The sequence below is a fragment of the Carcharodon carcharias genome, chromosome 7, assembly GCF_017639515.1.
Source record: "Carcharodon carcharias isolate sCarCar2 chromosome 7, sCarCar2.pri, whole genome shotgun sequence".
NCBI lineage: Eukaryota > Metazoa > Chordata > Chondrichthyes > Lamniformes > Lamnidae > Carcharodon > Carcharodon carcharias.
This window is the reverse complement of record NC_054473.1, coordinates 22575960-22594652: the sequence shown is the minus strand read 5'-3', so window position 1 is coordinate 22594652 and position 18693 is coordinate 22575960. Positions and strand designations below refer to the sequence as shown.

Here is an 18693-nt window from a genome sequence, read left to right as displayed (position 1 = left end):
TCAGTAGTTGAGATATTGTGGAATATTATCCTGTCAGCTGCTGATATTTCTGGAGAATCTAGCTAGGGTTTATTGAGCCATTGAGGGAGCAAATTAGCATCAACATAGACACAATCATTAATCCAGGGTCTCCAGGGGTAAATTTCCTTCAGCTGGTGTGTGCTTCTTCATTGATTTCATGCTGTCAGATTTAGTGACTCCTCACAGTCACTTCGCCCAATGCAGTCACTGTTTAACATAAGCCTATTCCATCAGCTTCCATCCACAGCTAATATCCCTAGCAATGTACCATTGTTTTAAACATTACCCACTCCAAAAATTAACTCTGTCCTCAAATACAACTGTTTATTTCAATGCTGGTAAAAAGGAGCTTTAATAAAATATTACAAATAGGTATCAACAACTGCGAGCTAAGCAAATGCCTGAATGATTTCAAATAGCATGTTTTGAGAAAGCCCACTCTCTGCCCTCCCCCCTGTGGATGTTTTAATGCATTTTCAAACCACCCCTCTTTTATCAGCATACAAAAGTTAACTCCTTGAGGTCTAATACCTGCTGACAGCTTTGTATTATTTTGTCATAGCCATTAATTACCCATCTCAGCTCAGCTCCAATCCACAGTCCAACATACATCCACGACAAACAAAGTGCACACTCTCCAACAGACTTACCTATGAGGTGGAATGCAGGGCACTGAAACCACAGGTGCTGCAGCCCGTTTTTCTGCCAGAATCTTCCGTGCTTTCTTCATTTTTAGCCTCGACTTAGCTTTGGCTTTTTTCACTTTCTCCGAACTGGGCCCCTTCCCGTCCTCTCCTTCATCATCCTCCTCCTCCTCGCCTTCACTATGGGACAGAGCCGGGGGCTTGCGTACTGACCCTGGTGGTGTGTGAATGTCACAGTATGCCGTCTTCCGTACGCTGAATGAGGTGCCATTTGCACCGGTTTCCCGCACGGGCTCCATCTTCATGTACAGTCCTGCCTGCTGTGCACAGGTTACATGGAATGCTGTGTAACAATTGGCTTTGTGGCACTGAATACATGCCCCTGACCCTCGCTGCTTACAGATATAACAAGTTAACTTCCAGCGTGCTGGTGGGATGTGCTCAATACTGTCAATTGGCTCTAGGAAAACAGTGTTTGCAAAGCAGACTTCTGGGATCCACAGGGCACAGACCACATGTGCCCATCGCCCATCGTCTGTCTGTTTAAATGCACCACCCTTGTTGGGGCATAATGCACAGTCTACGGCCCGTGATGGAGACTGCAGACACCTGCGGCAGAGCCACTGTCCCTCGGGGATATAAGGGACACCATAGCATTCCTGGTGAACAGCCAAGTTACACATGTCACAGAAAAGAATGACATTGCTATTTTGGCATTCGCCATCGTTACAGATACAGCAAACAGCATCCTCATCAATTAACGTGTTCGGATCTCCCTTGTTGTGGCTTTCAAAGTATGATTCCTTCTCCAGCCGATCCATGAGGTACTCAAAAACCTCCTGTGGGATAAAGTTCACGCCCTCATTTTTCCTTTTCTCGTTCATGATGTCTAGCCACACATAGTCCTCCTCATCCATGTCATACTCAACCTCTTCATCCAGTTCCTCGACTGACTTCTCAATATAGCGGTAATATGACAATGGGCGGGGTGGAGCATCTGACGCACTGTGGTCAATTTCACGATAGATTACCTCTGGCAGTTTGGTAGCAGAGGCAGTGCTGTTATGGCTGGAGTCCTTGCGTTTGTCCTTGTTTTTGTGCTTGTTGGCTTTTGGGGTTGCCGTCGGCGTCTCTGCATTCTCCTTGTTGCTGTTGCACTCGACGATATCCTCCGCAGTGGTGTCATCCTCTGAGAGCACCTCCAGATTATCAAAAATGCTAATCCTGTGCAGCCGCCCTTCAATGTCCACCTCGACCAAGCGTTGTGCCTGAGCGTACGTCAGCATCTCCCGGCTCGGTGACTGGGAGATCTCCGACGGGTTCGGAGACTGCTGTGTGCCCGTCCGCGAGTTACGCCCTTTCTTCTTAGGTTTCCGCACTGGGGTTTGCTGAGCGGGGTTGTCATGATCATAGTGGTACAAGTGGTATTCAATGCCACTGTAACTTTTGTAAATTTTCCGACAGCTCTCCACCGGGCATTCATAGGGAGGCTTGGTTGCACGCAGGTTGTGACAAAATGTTTTCACATCAAAGTCCAGACCCATCCTGCTATTCCTGAAAACAGAAACAAAAATCCAATCAGTATTACAGTACTATATATCAACAGTAAAGCTTCACTAGATATATACTTTTAACATCGTCAGACAGCATTGCTCACCAGAGCTCTAAATGCATCGCAGAATACACGATATGGAATTGTGCCAGTGGGACTCTGATATGGATCATGAGATGATAACCATTTCTGAATATCTCTGGTGCCCTTTCTCAGCTGAGCTCAGTTGATAATAATCACTTCTGAGAAAGAAGTATTTGGGACTTGAGCTATTCAATCAATCCAGTTCTTTTTCAGTTGGGTTGACGGGGAAATACAATCAAGGGTGCACTGCACAATTACAGAGGGACAGATTTGGAGAACAGGTCAAATGCTAGCTGCGGATGCTAGAACAAAGCAGGTCTGTTTAGATGGCAAATTGATAGGTCATTAGGTAAAGCATAGAGGAAAATATTAGCAGTACTCTGCCTCAGCCACATGTTACCCACCATGTAGCCACCAAGAGTACCCAGGAAATGTGGTGGCGATATATGTAGTTACTCATTGCCCCTGTCAAGTGGGTACAAGGGGAAAAATAAATAAAACGAAGTATTGTATTTGAAATATTTAACCAACTTAATAACAGATTTTCAGTATGCCATAAGGCTGACCACATCATTGTATCTTATTCAATGGAAAGTAGCAACTCTTATAAGAACACAAGCAAAATCGTCATGAGCCATTCATTACTGCTCAAGGCAAATATAACACAGTGTCTCAAATCAGCACAGTGTGATGCAAACACATCGCTCTGTCTGACTAGACAAATCATCATCTAGGTCATGTGGCAGTGACACTTGCTGTGTTTGAACAAGCCCACGCTCTTTTGTTGTGCAACTGGAGTACCACTGTGTCTGAATGAGCTGGAGAACTTTCAGCTCTTTATGATACCAATGTTATTACAGTGCCTGAATGATCTCGTGTTCATTTAGTCTTAGTTGACAGTAGCACGTACCTGGGTCTTAATCAATATATTTCATTTAGCTCTGCATTTCTGCGCTCGACTGTGTGACGTTTCATTCATTAAATTTTATATATTACTGTGCCTGAATCAGTATGGTTGATTCATGTAGGAACACACTAAAAGGTTAAAGTATAAGATATCCAAAAGAGAACTGAACCAGGAAGTTGCACTAATAGGTCGATTTAATGAACCCACAGACAGCATTAAACCCATATCAACATTCCATACTTTGTCTTGTACTCCTGTTTATTGATCCTGTCTTTAGTTCTGACTGCTTACAGAAATTAGGAATGAAAGCTTGCTGCTGACACTTCAGAATATATCATGCCCCAAGGAGAGTTCCACCTACCAGCCAAAAAAAAGAGGAATTTGCAAGGATGCCCAATATAACACAACTCAAACACTTACAAAATCAGGGAAATATTTTGGCATTTTGTCTTTTGCTTTACAATATTATATTCTAAAATACATTTATTCCTCTCTTTATGTACCCAGGCCCTACCTAGTGACACCTGAGTATAGGGTGCAAAGTGGTCCTACAATTTCACTGGCGACTCTTTAGAGTTGTCCATTAGAATATGCACAATAGCAGTGCTATTCCATAATTTTTCTTCTAACTCGCCTTGTAGAAAAGTAGTTGGGCTCAACTTAGTGCTTTCCAAAACAGGTCATCACAGCTTGCTATGTAAGAATTACATATGGAAATTTTTATGCACTTTTATTGTTCTTAGTCTTCTTTCACACAGTCTAATTGATCACAGTTCATACGTGGACCCCAGCCAGCATGGATGAAACCATTCAATAGGCTATTTTCATCTACCCAGTAGGGCTGAGGAATGATCAGCATCTATTCAGGGATTGAAAAATACTGAAGGAAAGGAATAACAGAAGAAAGGAAAGAGTGGGACTGAATATAGAAAGAAAATAAATCAAAATATTATTTAAAATATTGTCCATTACATGTAGTCAAGCATGGAATGACAGCCTGGACATCTAACTGTGTCAGCGCAAAAACAACTTGCATATATACGGTGCCTCTAATGTTGTAAAACATCCAAGACACTTCGCAGGAGTGTTATTAAATAAAATTTGACACCAGGCCACATAAAGAAATATCAGGACAGGTGACCTAAAGCTTAGTCAAACAGATGGGTTTTAAGGAATCTCTTGAAGAAGGAGAGTGAGCCAGAGAGGTTTAAAGAGGGAATTCCAAAGCATAAGCCCTGGCAGCCAAAGGCATGACCACAATGGTGAAGCGAATAAGATTGGGTATGTGCAATAGCCCTGATTGGGGAAGTACAAAGAGCTCGAAGGATTATTGGGTTGGAGGAGGTTACTGAAGGTTATTGAGCTGGAACAGAGAGGCCATGGATGGATTTGAAAACAAGGACGAGACTTTTAAGAATCAAGATACTGCTAAACTGGGAACCAGTGCGGGTCAATGGGGTAATGGGTGAACAGGATGTTGCGAGTTAGAAGACGGTTCGTAGAGTATTGAACAAGCTCAAGCTTACAAGGGTCAAAGGCAGGAGGCTGGCCGGAAGGGCACCGGGTTAGGCTTTGGAACAGGCTATTCACAGATTTATAAGAACAACGTAGCAAGTGATTGGTCTTTAAAAAGTAAGACTTTTGGAACAATGATTTACATGTGCTGGCTGAAATACACCAAGCCAGAAACCATTGCTCTTGCAATTTTGTGACTTCAATTACAGAATTATGGCCATGGCACAGGTAGCTAAAGCTCTTGCTTTGCAAACAAAAAAGGGGGTCATGTGCAACAATCAGTGATCCACCTTTTTTAAAAGGAGGGCTATATCTGTGAGGACACTATTCACTGTCATATTTTTCATTAGGCTTCTGACATCTTACTTTGCACAAAACATGTTACATTGAACACCCTTAAACAACGTGCATAAAAAAGTAACAAGCCTGGAGTTTCCTGCTAGCTCTTCCGGCCTTTCCCCCAGGGCAGGAGATAAACAGCTATCAGAAACTTCAAACACTTATGTTTCAATTGAGCCAAAGATGTTACTACGGAAACAAAATTTTAAACATGAAGCATCTTAGCAGCATTGTGAGACAGGGTGACTTGGCATTGAACTTGAACATTATAAACAGCTCCAGTCACACTATAGGCTACCCCAGAGCAATGATTTTAAATAGCGTGTGCATGTTTTAAGAAAGCCCATCCTCTACCCTCCCCCATGTGGATGTAGGAATGCATTTTCAAGCCATCCCTCTCTTGTCAGCATACACAAGTTAACCCCACTAATAACCACTGACAGGGACTTCAGCCAGTAATCAATAAAAGATTTGAAAATGGAACTTGCTTGTTAATGCAGCAAACTGGAATTTTTAAAATCTACACGCATGTTTTCTTGAGCAAATGTGTAACGACAGATGCAATTCCATGTTATAACCAACCCTGCACACAAGGTGTGGTGATCACATAGGCACATCATATCCAACACTGCATGCAGCACTGTGATGACCCAGGCATGTCAGAACCAATGCTGTGCACAGAGCAGACATGCCTGGGCACCTCCTATAAAATTTTGCAATACTACAAACTTTTTCCAAGTCCAGTATTGTGTATGTAGCACAGTGATCACCAAATGTTGGACAGACAGCACAATAATCAGACAGATGTTTCAAATCCAATACTTGCACCCCTGCCAGAATTCCACATACAGAACACAATAACAAAAAGATTAATTTTATACACCATTCTTCAAGCAAAACATGGTGCTCACATTTGCAACAGTGCTTCAAATATCATTCTCCTTACATATAAAAAAGAGAACCAAATTCACTACAGCCAAAGACAGCATTCTTACAAGCCAATGTCAACCAGCAACTGACTCCATTTCCACCTGTTTATTCGTCATACATTTACAACAGTGCTAAATTAACATTAACTCCACCATTGATGCATCAGGGAGATTGCTCTTCGTTTACCACAATTCCCATGGCACAGCACATGAACATAGCCAGCCAATGGCGATGGCAGCCATCTGGCCTGGCAAAATCAGCACACAAACATACAATAATAGTAAAGTAAATATCTGATCTGGATTTTCAGTAATTATCTCCATACTAATCACAACAACCAGTCTCAGATACTTTGATCTTTTTAGCAACGTCAATAAAAGATCAGTTCTGTAAATAAAATGGTAAAATGCATCAAAATTAATGTTGTTGTTCTTCAAACTTTCATTATGGCATGTCTATCGGGCTATTTTACAATAAATATTTATAACTGAGGAGGGAGGAGTTGAACTGATTAAGCATTTAAGAATAGAGTAATTTAAAAATATACATATTTAAGCATATTACCAAGTTAAGAGGGTGGATCATTTCTGTTGTGCTCCTGTGGTGGTGTCAGTACAGATGGGTGATGGTGTGTGTGTGATTAGATGATGAGGATTTGCTGTGTGCTGCTCCAGGCCAGGCCCATCACCATCAGGCAGTCAGTAAAGGAACCAGGCTGTGAGCTCCATAACAACAGCATCTCTCCCAGGGACACCCCCAGCCCCACTCACACACAGAGGAAGCCAGGGTTGAGGAGAAGGCTTCACACAGAGCCACACACACAGTCCAGACCTGCCCCAGGCACAGCCCTGGCCTTTCTTGCCCTCTCACTGTTGCCAAATGGCTCTTTCCCCCTCAGTTTGAATGTTAACCCAGGGTTCCACTCACAAGATGGAACAAAGGCGCCTCCTCCACCAACAACTGCCTCTAAATTCTACCCACAGCACATTCAACACAGCCTGCAGCACATTCATGTTTTCTAATAAAACACTCAAGGTGGAAGGAGGGTATTATGACTAGAAATACGTGCATCAGGATGAATTGTTGTGTTCAATTTATTATGAGCGCTCACAAATATTTATATTTTCCTGCTGCCTGAATTATCAGAATGAATGAAAGAGGCGAATCTGCTGGGGACAAGCCAGGGTGACAGTTATGAGAGTAAATGAAGCGTTTGATTTTAGATCAGCACATTCGAAATAAATGATTCTGAAAACGATATTCAATTGCAGACGCAGCTAATATGAAATAAAAGTATGAATATTAAGTTGTACATCAAAGGAAACGGTGCCGTGTTTTCTCCATTTGAAAGGGTGATTGAATTTCCGAATTAGACGAATCGGTAGATGTGGACGGTGAAGTAATTGGAGAAGTTGCCGGCTGGCGAGGGAGTCGGGGACGGGGAGGGGCTCTTGTAAATAAATGAAAACGTAACGCCTTCTGCTCGCTACAGTGCCTATAAACAGAGCACAGGGGTGGGGGAAACCGTAATCTTCTACCACGAAGCCGGGTGGAAAGGAGAGATGGCCCGGTTTCCGGGGAAACGGGCGGTTTGACTGGGGTTGCTAGAGGCGCAGCCATCGCAGTGAGGGTGAAAGGTCAGAGCGGGGCTTGGGCGGGGGAGGGGGGGGAGGGGGGGAAGGGTCACTGAGCCAGAGGTGAAGGGAAGAGGCAATCAGTAATATATGCTGGTATTGGGAGAGGCTCATCACAAAACCTCACCAGATTCATGGATCTGTGCTGTCATTGCCATTGACATCGAGAAAAGTAACAAAGATAGCTCTTGTCACATTGAGAGAAGTGAGAGGTGAATCTTGGAAAGCAGGAATTACTGTCATGGGGGCAAAAGCACAAGGCTGGAGAAAGTGTGAGACCATCTCATTCTAGCATTGTATTGCTGGTGTAACATTGGACAACATCAGAACTGGATTTGCATTATATCTTGTCTGGACGTGAGGTTTGTGAGCAAGAGTGATTGTTTTTTTTCACTGTGAATTGTTAAAGTAGATTAGATGTTTTGAACCAAATGAGTGAATGATTTACATAGTTAATCACACTTTTAGAATGACTCAATTGCAGATACTGTTCTTTAAATGATGCCTTGAATGGATGAATTAGAAAAAAATGGTACATGTAAGATGCAAAATAACTAGGAGAGCTGCTGCCTTTCAGTTCCAGTTGGTGAGGGATTGTTTGCAACCTTGATTGACCCTGAGATGAGCTTCCAGCCACATATCTGCACCATCACTAAAATCTCCTATTTCTATCTCTGTAACATTGCTCAGCTCTTCTGCTGCTGAAACCTTTGTCTACACCTTTCTAGACTTGACTATTCCAACAGTCTTCCAGCTGTCCTTCCACATTTTACCCTCCGTAAACTCAAGGTCATCCAAAGCTCCAATGCTCATTGATCAATATTAGATTCTGCTTCAGCAGCACTTCAGTTTTTAAATTCTCATCCTTGTTTACAAATCCCTCCATGACCTCTCCTCTCCCCATCTCTGTAATCCTGGTGTCAGCGCAGACTCATTGGGCCAAAGGGCCTCTTCTGCACTGTGATTCTGTGATTCACTGTCTGTGAATCTCCTTCAGCTATCTCTGTAATCTCCTTCAGCCGTAGAACCTGCAGATATCTGCACTGCTCTATTCTGTCTGGCCTCTTGAGCATCCCCAATTTTAATCACTGCACTGTGGTGTTTGTGCTGTCAGCTGCCAAGGCCCTAAGCTCTAAAATTCCAAACCTCTCTGCCTTACTTTTTCTCTCCTTTCTGCTTTCCTCGTTGTCCAAGGTTTCTGTCTCCTGCCTTATCATACGTGGCTTGGTATCAGATTTTGTTTGATAATATTTCTGCAAAGCTCCTTTTGTTATACTACGTTAAAGGTTCAATATAAAATGTTGTTGGCTACAATTGAAATTTGCTGTATAAGGTTTGGAAGTAATGTTTGTCACTGTGTTCACAGGTGGTTTGCAGCTCTGGCTGAATAAACTTAATTTTTGAAGTGAACCCCCCCCCCACCCCCCCATTATGAAGAGGCAGCTAGTCGGTGTGATGTGCTCCCGTACTGCTTGCTTCCAAATTGCAAGAAGCACCAATCTCCGAGTGCAACTTTACTGCTCGCAGCCCACACAGAAAACAGTTACCAAGAGTCTGAGTGAGAGTAAGGATGCTGCACAATTGAAGTGGGTGGAACTAAGCAAGGATTTAAGCAAGAAGACTGTAGAGCATATTCGAACTACAACCAATTCCTTGTGGGAGAAATATGAGGAGTTTGTTGGACTGAAAGAGGTGCAAGTGGCACAGCTGAAAGTCACTGAGGTATTGTGCTGCTTCCATTTGCCATTCATGACTCTAGGCTGGTGCTGTATAACTGGTATGGTGTAGATAGCACTGAGTCTTAAATCAGTGGACTGTGGAGAGTGCATAAGGAGGGTAAATCTCTTCTCATTGGAAAAAGGGGAAGGGGCACAATTTTAAGAACTTAATCTATATAATAGATTGCTACCTAGTACTGTGAAGGACTCAAAAGATCCTCTGGTTTCTTTCCTGATCTGTGCTGAGTTCACTGATCTCTGAAAGAAGCATATTAAGTGCTCTTAACACCGTTTACTAATGGGGAACATGCCTGAGGTCCTGTGCATAATCTACTGTCATTAAGTGACCCTTGTTGCAATATGTATGCATGCAGACATCAGATAAACACAAGGTTCCATAAAACCGTACAGAGAGTTATTCTATTATGAATGTGTTTCAAAAAACTGCAGGTGCTGGAAATCTGAAATTGGAATTGAAAATGGTGGAAATGCTCAGCAGATCAGACAGCATCTGGAAAGAAACATTAAATTAATGTTTCAGGTATATCTATAAGTTGGAACTGAAACATTGAGTTAATATTTTTCATTCTTGAATTCTGGTATGTCAGCTTTTAAAACAAGACTTGATAATAGAAGTCAGGAGCATGCTTTGGTCATTGCTTGATGCCAAAACCAACTGAAAGCCAATATTCAAGTACCAAGTCTCCTTTTTGAAACTTGCACATGTGTTAACTGCAGGTGGATGGTAAATGCAAAGCTGTCCAAATCCCAGAGGGAAACTTGAAGCAGCTGCCACAACTATTTACAATTTATATTTATTTCAAGATTAATTCAATGAACAGGAGGCCACCAAGTCTTATAGATTTCTTACAAAATTAAATTAAATCTTTTATTAATAGAATAAATTATTTTAAGAACACACATAGATTTATAAATTACTACAATGATAACTTCTAAATTCACTAATTAATCTAAACAGTTATACCCCTGTTAAAGTAACAGTAAGACACATAGATTTTAAAAGACCCATGCAAAGTAACACACAATACCCTGAACAGTTGAATTTAAAGTGAGTTTTTCTTAGCTTCAATTCCTTGTAGACAGCAGCTTAAGGCTTAGATGCTGGAGTCTTTTCATACTGGTTTTAGATCTTAGAATTCCTGCCTTTACACAGAACCTACTCTATACATATTTTCCCCTCTGAATGCAAATTCCCATTGTTTTACTATGTCTTTGGACTTTACCTCTCTAATAATGAAAAATCTATCGTAGTATCAAATTTACCAGTAATCTTTGGGAAAAATAAAAACACTGTTTCTTAACTTCTCCTGGCTAGGTGTAACATGTCACCCCCTCTTTTGAATTCAAGCTGGTCTGGTTTATTTACAAATGCAAATATTCCCTTTACACACCACATTCTAAAACTTCATCCATGTTTACCTACTTAACATTTCAAACCAAGCTTATCTTCTGATACATCAAATCCTTCAGACCAGCTGCCTTTAATTCAATTAACTAACACACACACACACACACACACACACCACTACTACTCTACTTTACAATAAATTCCAATAACATAATGAAAATTATACCTTCCTGACATTTCTTTAGTGGAGCATTAATAAATACCCTCTCACCATTATATTTTACCAAGCGTTTGATCACCTGTGGCTCAGTATCAAATTTTGTTTGTTAATATTTCTATGAAATGTTTTGCTACATTAAAGGTAAAATATAAATGTTAACTTATTCCGGTCCTGGTACATCAGATAAATGTTTTAGTCTCTACAAGATGCTGGAATTATGGAAGATAAACCAAACTTGTAGAGCAGGAAGGCTGACCATACCAACATGAGTGATTGACAGATGTGCTGTTCCTATCAGGCAGAGAAAGCATTCATGGTGGCTCGAGGTGTTGTTCGACAAAGCCAGGAAACCCTTGTAAGTCAGCAGGTGAAATTGAAGGAGGTTCGAGACAGATTAGACAGAGTCTCACGGGAGGACAGTCACTATCTAGAACTGGCCACACAGGAACATAAACTGTTGCAGGTGAGAAAACAGATTTATTATATGTTGTCATTTTTCAATTGTATGCTTCTTATAAGATGCAGACTGTATGTAAATAAAAATAATATGAAGCTTTCATCCAGTATGTTTAAAAAAAACTAAATTTAAACGATGGTTATACATGATAGAATTCAGGTCCTGCTTCTCAAGGAGCTTTCATAAGAACATAAGAACTAGGAGCAGGAGTAGGCAATTCAGCCCCTCGAACCTGCCCTGCCATTCAATTCGATCATGCCTGAGCTCATTTCAGCCTCAATTCCAATTTCCTGCCCTCTGCCCATAACCTTTCTACCCATTACTAATTAAAAATTTTGTCTATCTCCTCCTCAAATTTATTCAGCGTCTCAGCATCCACTGCACTCTGAGGTAGTGAATTCTACTGATTCAAGACCCTTTGAGAAATGTAATTCCTCCTCATCTCTGATTTAAATCTACCACCCCTTAGCTAAAACTATGGCCTCTTGTTCTAGAATGCCCCACAATGGGAAACATCTGCTCCATGTCTACTTTATCTATCCCCTTTAGCATCTTATATGCCTCAATTAGATCTCCTCTAATCCTTCTAAACCCTAGCGAGTATAGGCCTAAACTGCTCAATCTCTCCTCATAGGACAAGCCCCGCATCTCTGGAATTCACTTGATGTTTTGAATCATCTAGGCCCAACTTCTTTCATCTGCATCACTTATTGCTTCTCCTGACTTAATGCCATTTGTCTTCATCTCTTAACTGGAAAAGGAGGGAATAAAATTAAGCTTCCGTGCAATTTTCTTTCTCTATCCTAAAATCAGGAGGAAAGACGACACCGAACAGCATACGAAAATGCAGAGGAGCTGGAGCGTGAGACTTTTGCTCTCTTTTCGGCAGCAGTGAGAGAGAGCCATGAGAAAGAAAGGACCAGAGCAGAAAGAACAAAAAACTGGTCTGTGATGGGATCTGTATTAGGAGCTATGATCGGGGTCCTGGGGTCAACCTACATCAACAGAGTTCGACTGCAGGAGCTAAAGACATTACTTCTTGAGGCACAGAAAGGGCCAATTAACTTGCAGGAAGCCCTTAAAGAGCAGGCCTCCATACACCAAATGCAAAACAAGGAACTCAATACACTTGTAACAAACCTGAAGGAACTGGTGCATGTGGACCCTGTTGTGCAACAAGCAGGTAAGGAGGTCACTGCTAAACCTAAAAAAGCAGAATCTGGTTTCAAACCAGATCCTGTCCTGGATGCTTTGAAGGAACAAGCGAACTCCTCAAAACAGACTGGTGCAGCATTAGAAGGGCTGGAACAAAAGTTAAGTGGTCTGGAACAAGTACTTGGGAAAGTGGCTTCTGACATTAAGACAGTAAAACATGTCACACAGGTTAGACCATCACAAACAGTTTCTTCAGGATTGAAGCAGGATTGGCAGATTCTTGCAACAGAGAATATGATCGATGGATTAGCAGAGACTGAGAAAAGACTGGAATCTCATATCAGGGCAAATTCTGTTTATAACACAGTGCTGACATATGCTGCATTCGCCCTCACACTGCCTGTGTTGTATGTGCTTTTCAAAGGAAATTGAAAGAAGCTACACTACATGTAGATTTTGTGCTGTTTGCAGTATTTTCCAGTAATTGGGCCAATTAGTCTTGGCAATTGAAGTGTATTTCTTCACAAGTCTGTGAGATGTTGTATTGATCTTGTTCTTCTCACTCACAAAGGAAAGAACCTGCATTTAAATAGCATCTCATGCCCTTAGGACACCCTAAAGTGCTTCACCTCTAAGGATTACCTTAGAAATTCAATCACTGATGTTTTGCAGATCATTCAATGTTGTTAACAATCTAAGCACTGGAATAAGAAGCTCCAAACCCAAGGATAAAATGATGAGAGCTTGTAGAATGTATTAATCCTCATTCCTAAACCTTGCTCAAACTCACCAGGATCACCACAATACAAATCCCCTTAAAGGTCCTTCAGCACAATTGACGTCCATGAATCAATGCTTTCATTCAGCATTCGTGTAAGTTCTCAGGTGCTGCTGTATCTGGGCATCATTTCCAATTTAATGAAATTAGCAGTAATTTCCTTTAGAATGTTCCATCCTTCTATCAAATTTATCTTGTGTTGAGGGAGATTCATCTCACGCTTTTATAAAAGCATCATAGCTTGATTCTCTTGTCTAATTCTGTGGCACAGAAAGCATTAAATGGCCTGATAATGTAACACCACCTGGTACAAGGGAGCAAAGGACAATTTAATCACTGTCTCATTCCTGTTCCGAATTCAACCATATCAAAATCTTGTATTGGTAATTTGCTAGGGAGTTGTGAATTTTAAAACCATTTTTGCCTTGTGCCTTGCACCTAAATGATGAAAGATAAGAACATAAGAAATAGGAGCAGGAATAGACCATGCAGCTCCTTGAGCCTTTTCCTCCATTCAATATGATCATAGTTGACCTTCTGGCTCAGGTTCACTTTTCTGCCATTTCCCCATATCCTTCTCTCCCTGAGAGACCAAAAACCCTGTCTATCTTGGGCATAAATAAATATGCTCGACAGTGGAGCATTCACAATCTTCTGACCTTCTGGGGTAGAGAATTCTAAAGATCCACAACTTTTTGAGTGAAGAAGTTTCGCCTCATCTCAATTCTGTGTTAGACCCCTGCTGCCCCCAGCACCCCAAAAATGCACACAGTATTCCGGTATGGTATTGTCTTGCCAAAGTGCTGTACGGTTATAGCAAGCCTTCATTATTCCTGTACTCCAAACCCCTTGGAATAAAAGCCAACATGCCATTTTCCTGCCAAGTGCTTGTTGAACCTGCATGCTAACTTTGTTCCTTGTACGAGCACATCCGAGTTTCTCTGAACATCAACATTTAGAAGTTTGACGCCTTTCAAAAATATTCTGCTGTTCTTGCTGCAAAAGTCCTTTTTCTCTGCTGATATTAATTACCTTAAGTTGCACATTTTTATTAGCCCCTTGGTTGCACTATATTTCTGATATCTCCTGGATCCTCTTGTGCCAATCTGTGCATGGGGGAATGTGTGTGAATTATCCAAATTGACTATCATCTGATTTTTTTTCTTTTAAACTCCTTTGAATAGGCCTCTAGCCAAGATCTCTACCTATTTAATTTTTGCTTAAATGGCATCCTGATTTGTTTTAGCAGATAGCATGTGTGTGCAGTGTGCTGCTGAACTAGCCTGCACTGCTGTCATGGGATGGTGCACTATATCCTTCATTGAGATGGAAACATGTGTGTGCAGTATGCTGCTGAACTAGTCTGCACTGCTGTCATGGGATGGTGCACCATATCCTTCATTGAGATGGAACAATGCCAGAACAATGTGCCAGGCCACAGTTTGTTGTATTCTTAAATTTTGCTAGTTATACCATAAATTGATTCAGTATCAGTGAAATGCCAGACTATCAATGTAAAAAAAAAAAACAAGATGCTTCAGTAACAGAATGTAGTTCCCTTGCAAAAAACATGGGTTGTCTTAGTGCTTTCATTCACAAAAAATGCTGCTTTCTTTCTCTTCAAAAAAGAATCCTTGTTATTTTCATCCCACTCTTTTAGTAAACATGCCCATTAGGACAGACAGATGACCTGCTTTCAGCATGTGTCCATGTTGTCTGCTTGTAACCAGTCATAAGATCTTCACCCCTTTGTGGAAGTGCCTGAGCTGTGTTTGGTGTGTTGGTCGTCAGCACTGAGCTTTGAACCTCCAACGTAATATACTGTCCACTTCTACCCAATTGGAATCATTTTGGTGTTGATCGCAGCAGCATGAGCTATTGAACATGCAGAAATTCTATGCTGACTTTCCTGACATCTCCAATATTAAACAGATGCTGCCTATCCTTCTTATTTGTAGTGCAAGCATGGTTGACATTACTGAACTCTTGTTAAGTTTGATTCTGAACCACTGGTGTTGTCCTTCCAGGTTAAAACAGAGATCAGGGAGGGGAAAGAAAAGCCAAAACAAAAACAAAAATAAAAATACCTGGAAAAACTCAGCAGGTCTGACAACATCAGTGGAGAGGAATACAGTTAACGTTTCGAGTCCGTATGACTCTTCAATAGAACTAAGGAAAAATAGAAGAGGGGTGAAAATATAAGCTGGTTTGTGGGGAGGGGAGGGGAGGGGGGGGTTGGGGGTTGGGACAAGTAGAGCTGGATAGAGGGCCAGTGATGGGTGGAGATAAGAAAAGCCAAGACTGTTTTGCTCCTATCTGCAATACGGTCCAGGTATGGAACTGTGCCTATGTGTTGTGTTTAGCCATGGTGCCCTTGATATTGATTATAGTTTCAACATGTGAATGTGTTGTTAATTTGTTGCAAATAATTTTATGAATAGGTATTTTTATTGATTCAAAGTAATAATTAAATATCCCCCAAGGAGTTCACTTTGGAATTGAATGATGTGATTAAACTCCCTTGCTGCTCAGATACCAACACCACACATTCAGATCAAAAGAATCTTTTAAGGGAACTGTTTGCATCAAAAGACAGTAGATCCCTAAACACTACTGTCATTGTGCTACATTATAAAAATGGTAACTTGAATTGAAAGGTTTAAAATGAAAGTTTTGTAATTGTGTCCAAATGCAGGGTTGTGATTTTTTTTTAAAAAGTAATCCTAAAATTAAGATGGAATTGTAACAAAGCAATTTTGTAATGGCACCACTGAAAAGCCTTATGCAGTTCCTGTTATAATTGACCTTTGATTGCTTCATCCATTGCCAGTGCTCACCGGTCCACATAGTTCTCTATATTCCCAGTGTACAGCAATAAGTGCAACTGAAGAAGGCCTAGCTTCTCCATTCAGAATGAACCCATAGCTCTCTCATAACAGCACATGACTCCTTAATGATCGCTGCACTACCCCATTGATCATTCTGTGTGAAAAGGCACTTCCTAACATTAACCAGCTTGATTCTCTATCCTGTTACACAACTGTCATAATTTAATTTGTGGCAGTGTTCTGAATTTACATTTTCCATACTGTTTGTCAGGGAATAGGACATTTTCTCTTGAAGGTATTGACACACGCTGGAGTAGGCTGTCATGGGTCCCAGTAGTCGTCCATGTGCCCTAAGTGTGAGATTTTAAATAAAGTGAGATAGTCTTGGTGGAATATTTGACCATGGACTTATTAAGCGGTGATCTGGAGAGAGAACCTTAATGCTTTTTTTTTTTCTTTTCTATCTACTCTACCCATTTCCTTACCTTCCCCTTCACTTAGTTGTACTGAGGCAAATTGTAACATACCAACTGCTGTTTCACAGCACAGACCTGTAATATTCATGCCCATAGTTCAGTGTACTGGCTGCATTTTATCCCAAAAGACTTTGAGGAAAGTCTTCAGCTCAATTATTTGTGACATTTTTTCCCCTTCCCCTTTATCAGGGGGCCAACACATGCTGCTGTGCCAGATTAAACTATGCTTTCAGGTCAGATTCCATGATAACTAGACATTTGGTGGACAGTGAAAAAGTTAATCTATACATGGGTAATTGAGCATATCAAAATATTTTGGCTCTGAATTATTTTAAGTCTAGACTCCACTTTTTACTTTCAGTAACTTAAGTTTCTGCTGCAGGCCGGTTTTAACTTACTTTTATTAATTATAAATCAATTAGGTATTTCCAGTTGGATAATGTTTATAGAATCTGTTTTATGTGAAATGACAGAATGTTGGATTTTAAAAGGAATATTTCAAGGGTAGTGATGTGGGTTGGAGTTGAGAAGCTCACAAGAACATGCGAAAATAACAAGCAGGAAAAAAGCAGTTGTCCATCATTCCTGACCCATATGCAGGATGGCTGGCATTTCGTGACTAAATGGAGTAATGGTTCCTTTTAGATATAAATAGCTGGGAGCTCTACTATAATCAGCATTTACTGAATTGTAAAGTGGATGCTGCCCTTTTGATCACTTGGCAACAAAAGAGTTTTGTACTGTTTACACCACACATTCCCTGATACTGTACAATACACTGAAACACCTTTTGGGAACATCAAGTGCACAAGGTGAGACAGGAGATCTTTTTAAAAATATGTCTTGCCTGGGATAAAAATAGCTCCAACTCCTGTTCAAATCAGAAATCTCTGTTGCAAATCTCCTTATCAATTGTGGTGAAGTCAGTTCTCTGACCCAAGGACTGAACAAAGGCAGCAGACTTAAAGCAGCCCTGTACGGTATAGACTGATCCCCAATTAGCTACATAATGTCAGCCACAGCAATAAACTGAATACTGTGACTATTGTGTATTTCTGTTGTAGAATGTGGTATGAGGACCTTGCAGATAAATACACTATGCTTATGGGGAGGTACTTATTGATATCTTACATTGTATCCTATTTGGTAACTAACCCAGCATACATGTGATGGAGATATTAGGCATTCTGCAGATTTGAATGATGACCAAACAATGATAATTATTCACATCTTGACTTGCACCTTTTCTTTGTGCCACGCAGGAAAAATTGTTTTTATTGAAGAGCTACAGCTGACTACCAAGGTGAAAAAGCCTTTTTTAAAAAAAGAGATGTTAGAAAGTAGTGATTAGCTGATACCAGCTTCAATTTTAGAAATCAAAGGTCAGAGAAGACGAGATTGAGAGATTTAAGAAGTTTCACATTTTAACACCCTGGAAAATAAAATGTTGGGGTAGGAGTGAGTGGTTTTCTTCCTCATCCATTTTGCAATGAGCAACAGTTTATTTGAGCTTAGAACAAACAAAGGGAGATGTTGAGAGGTGCACTCACCATAGTATCAAATAAAAGATATGTGGTTGTCATGGAGGCTAGGGGTGAAAGAGATCATCTGCAATGTTTTCTTTCTCTCAAAGGAGCACAAGAGATGCAAAACTAATTTCCCCAGGGATGAGACTGAAGCCGTTATTCTTGGTCTTTACTCCAGACTCCCTTCCCTAGCTACCAACTCTATCCCTCTCCCTGGCAACAGTCTGAGGCTAAATCAGTTTGTTAACAACATTGGTGCCATATTTGTTCCCGAGATGAGCTTCTGCCCACATATTTATGTCATCACTAAAACTGCCTATTTCCTCCTCGGTAACATCACCCGATTTCTCCCCATCTCAGCTCATCTGCTGATGAAGCCCTCATTTGTGCCTTTGTTACCTCCGGACTTCACTATTCCACTGCATTTCTGGCCGTCTTCCCCCATTCTACCTTCTGTAAAATTGGGATTACCAAAATTCTGCCGCCTGCTTCTTTAATCAAGCTAAGTCCCGTTCACCAATCCATCCCTGTACTTGCTGA

General features: G+C 41.0%; 2 protein-coding genes across 3 annotated transcripts in view; one reads left to right on the top strand and one right to left on the bottom strand.

The window, feature by feature from the left end:
* LOC121279709 (peregrin-like) overlaps positions 1 to 6951 on the bottom strand; it is a 41467-nt gene extending 34516 nt beyond the window's left edge. For both annotated transcript variants that reach the window (XM_041190952.1, XM_041190953.1), the window contains exons 1-2: positions 6557 to 6951; positions 672 to 2219 (exon numbers count right to left, since the gene is read on the bottom strand). In XM_041190952.1, the coding sequence (XP_041046886.1) occupies positions 672 to 2209 (1538 nt within the window). In that variant the 5' untranslated portion in view covers positions 2210 to 2219; positions 6557 to 6951. The remainder of the gene's footprint in view (positions 1 to 671; positions 2220 to 6556) is intronic.
* A 726-nt stretch (positions 6952 to 7677) lies between these two features.
* On the top strand, positions 7678 to 15267 carry ccdc51 (coiled-coil domain containing 51). The gene is made up of 4 exons (XM_041192561.1): positions 7678 to 7988; positions 8993 to 9348; positions 11232 to 11396; positions 12204 to 15267. Exons 2-4 carry the CDS (start codon positions 9058 to 9060, stop codon positions 12975 to 12977), a joined length of 1230 nt encoding a protein of 409 aa, XP_041048495.1. The 5' UTR covers positions 7678 to 7988; positions 8993 to 9057; the 3' UTR covers positions 12978 to 15267.
* Positions 15268 to 18693: the final 3426 nt, after the last annotated feature.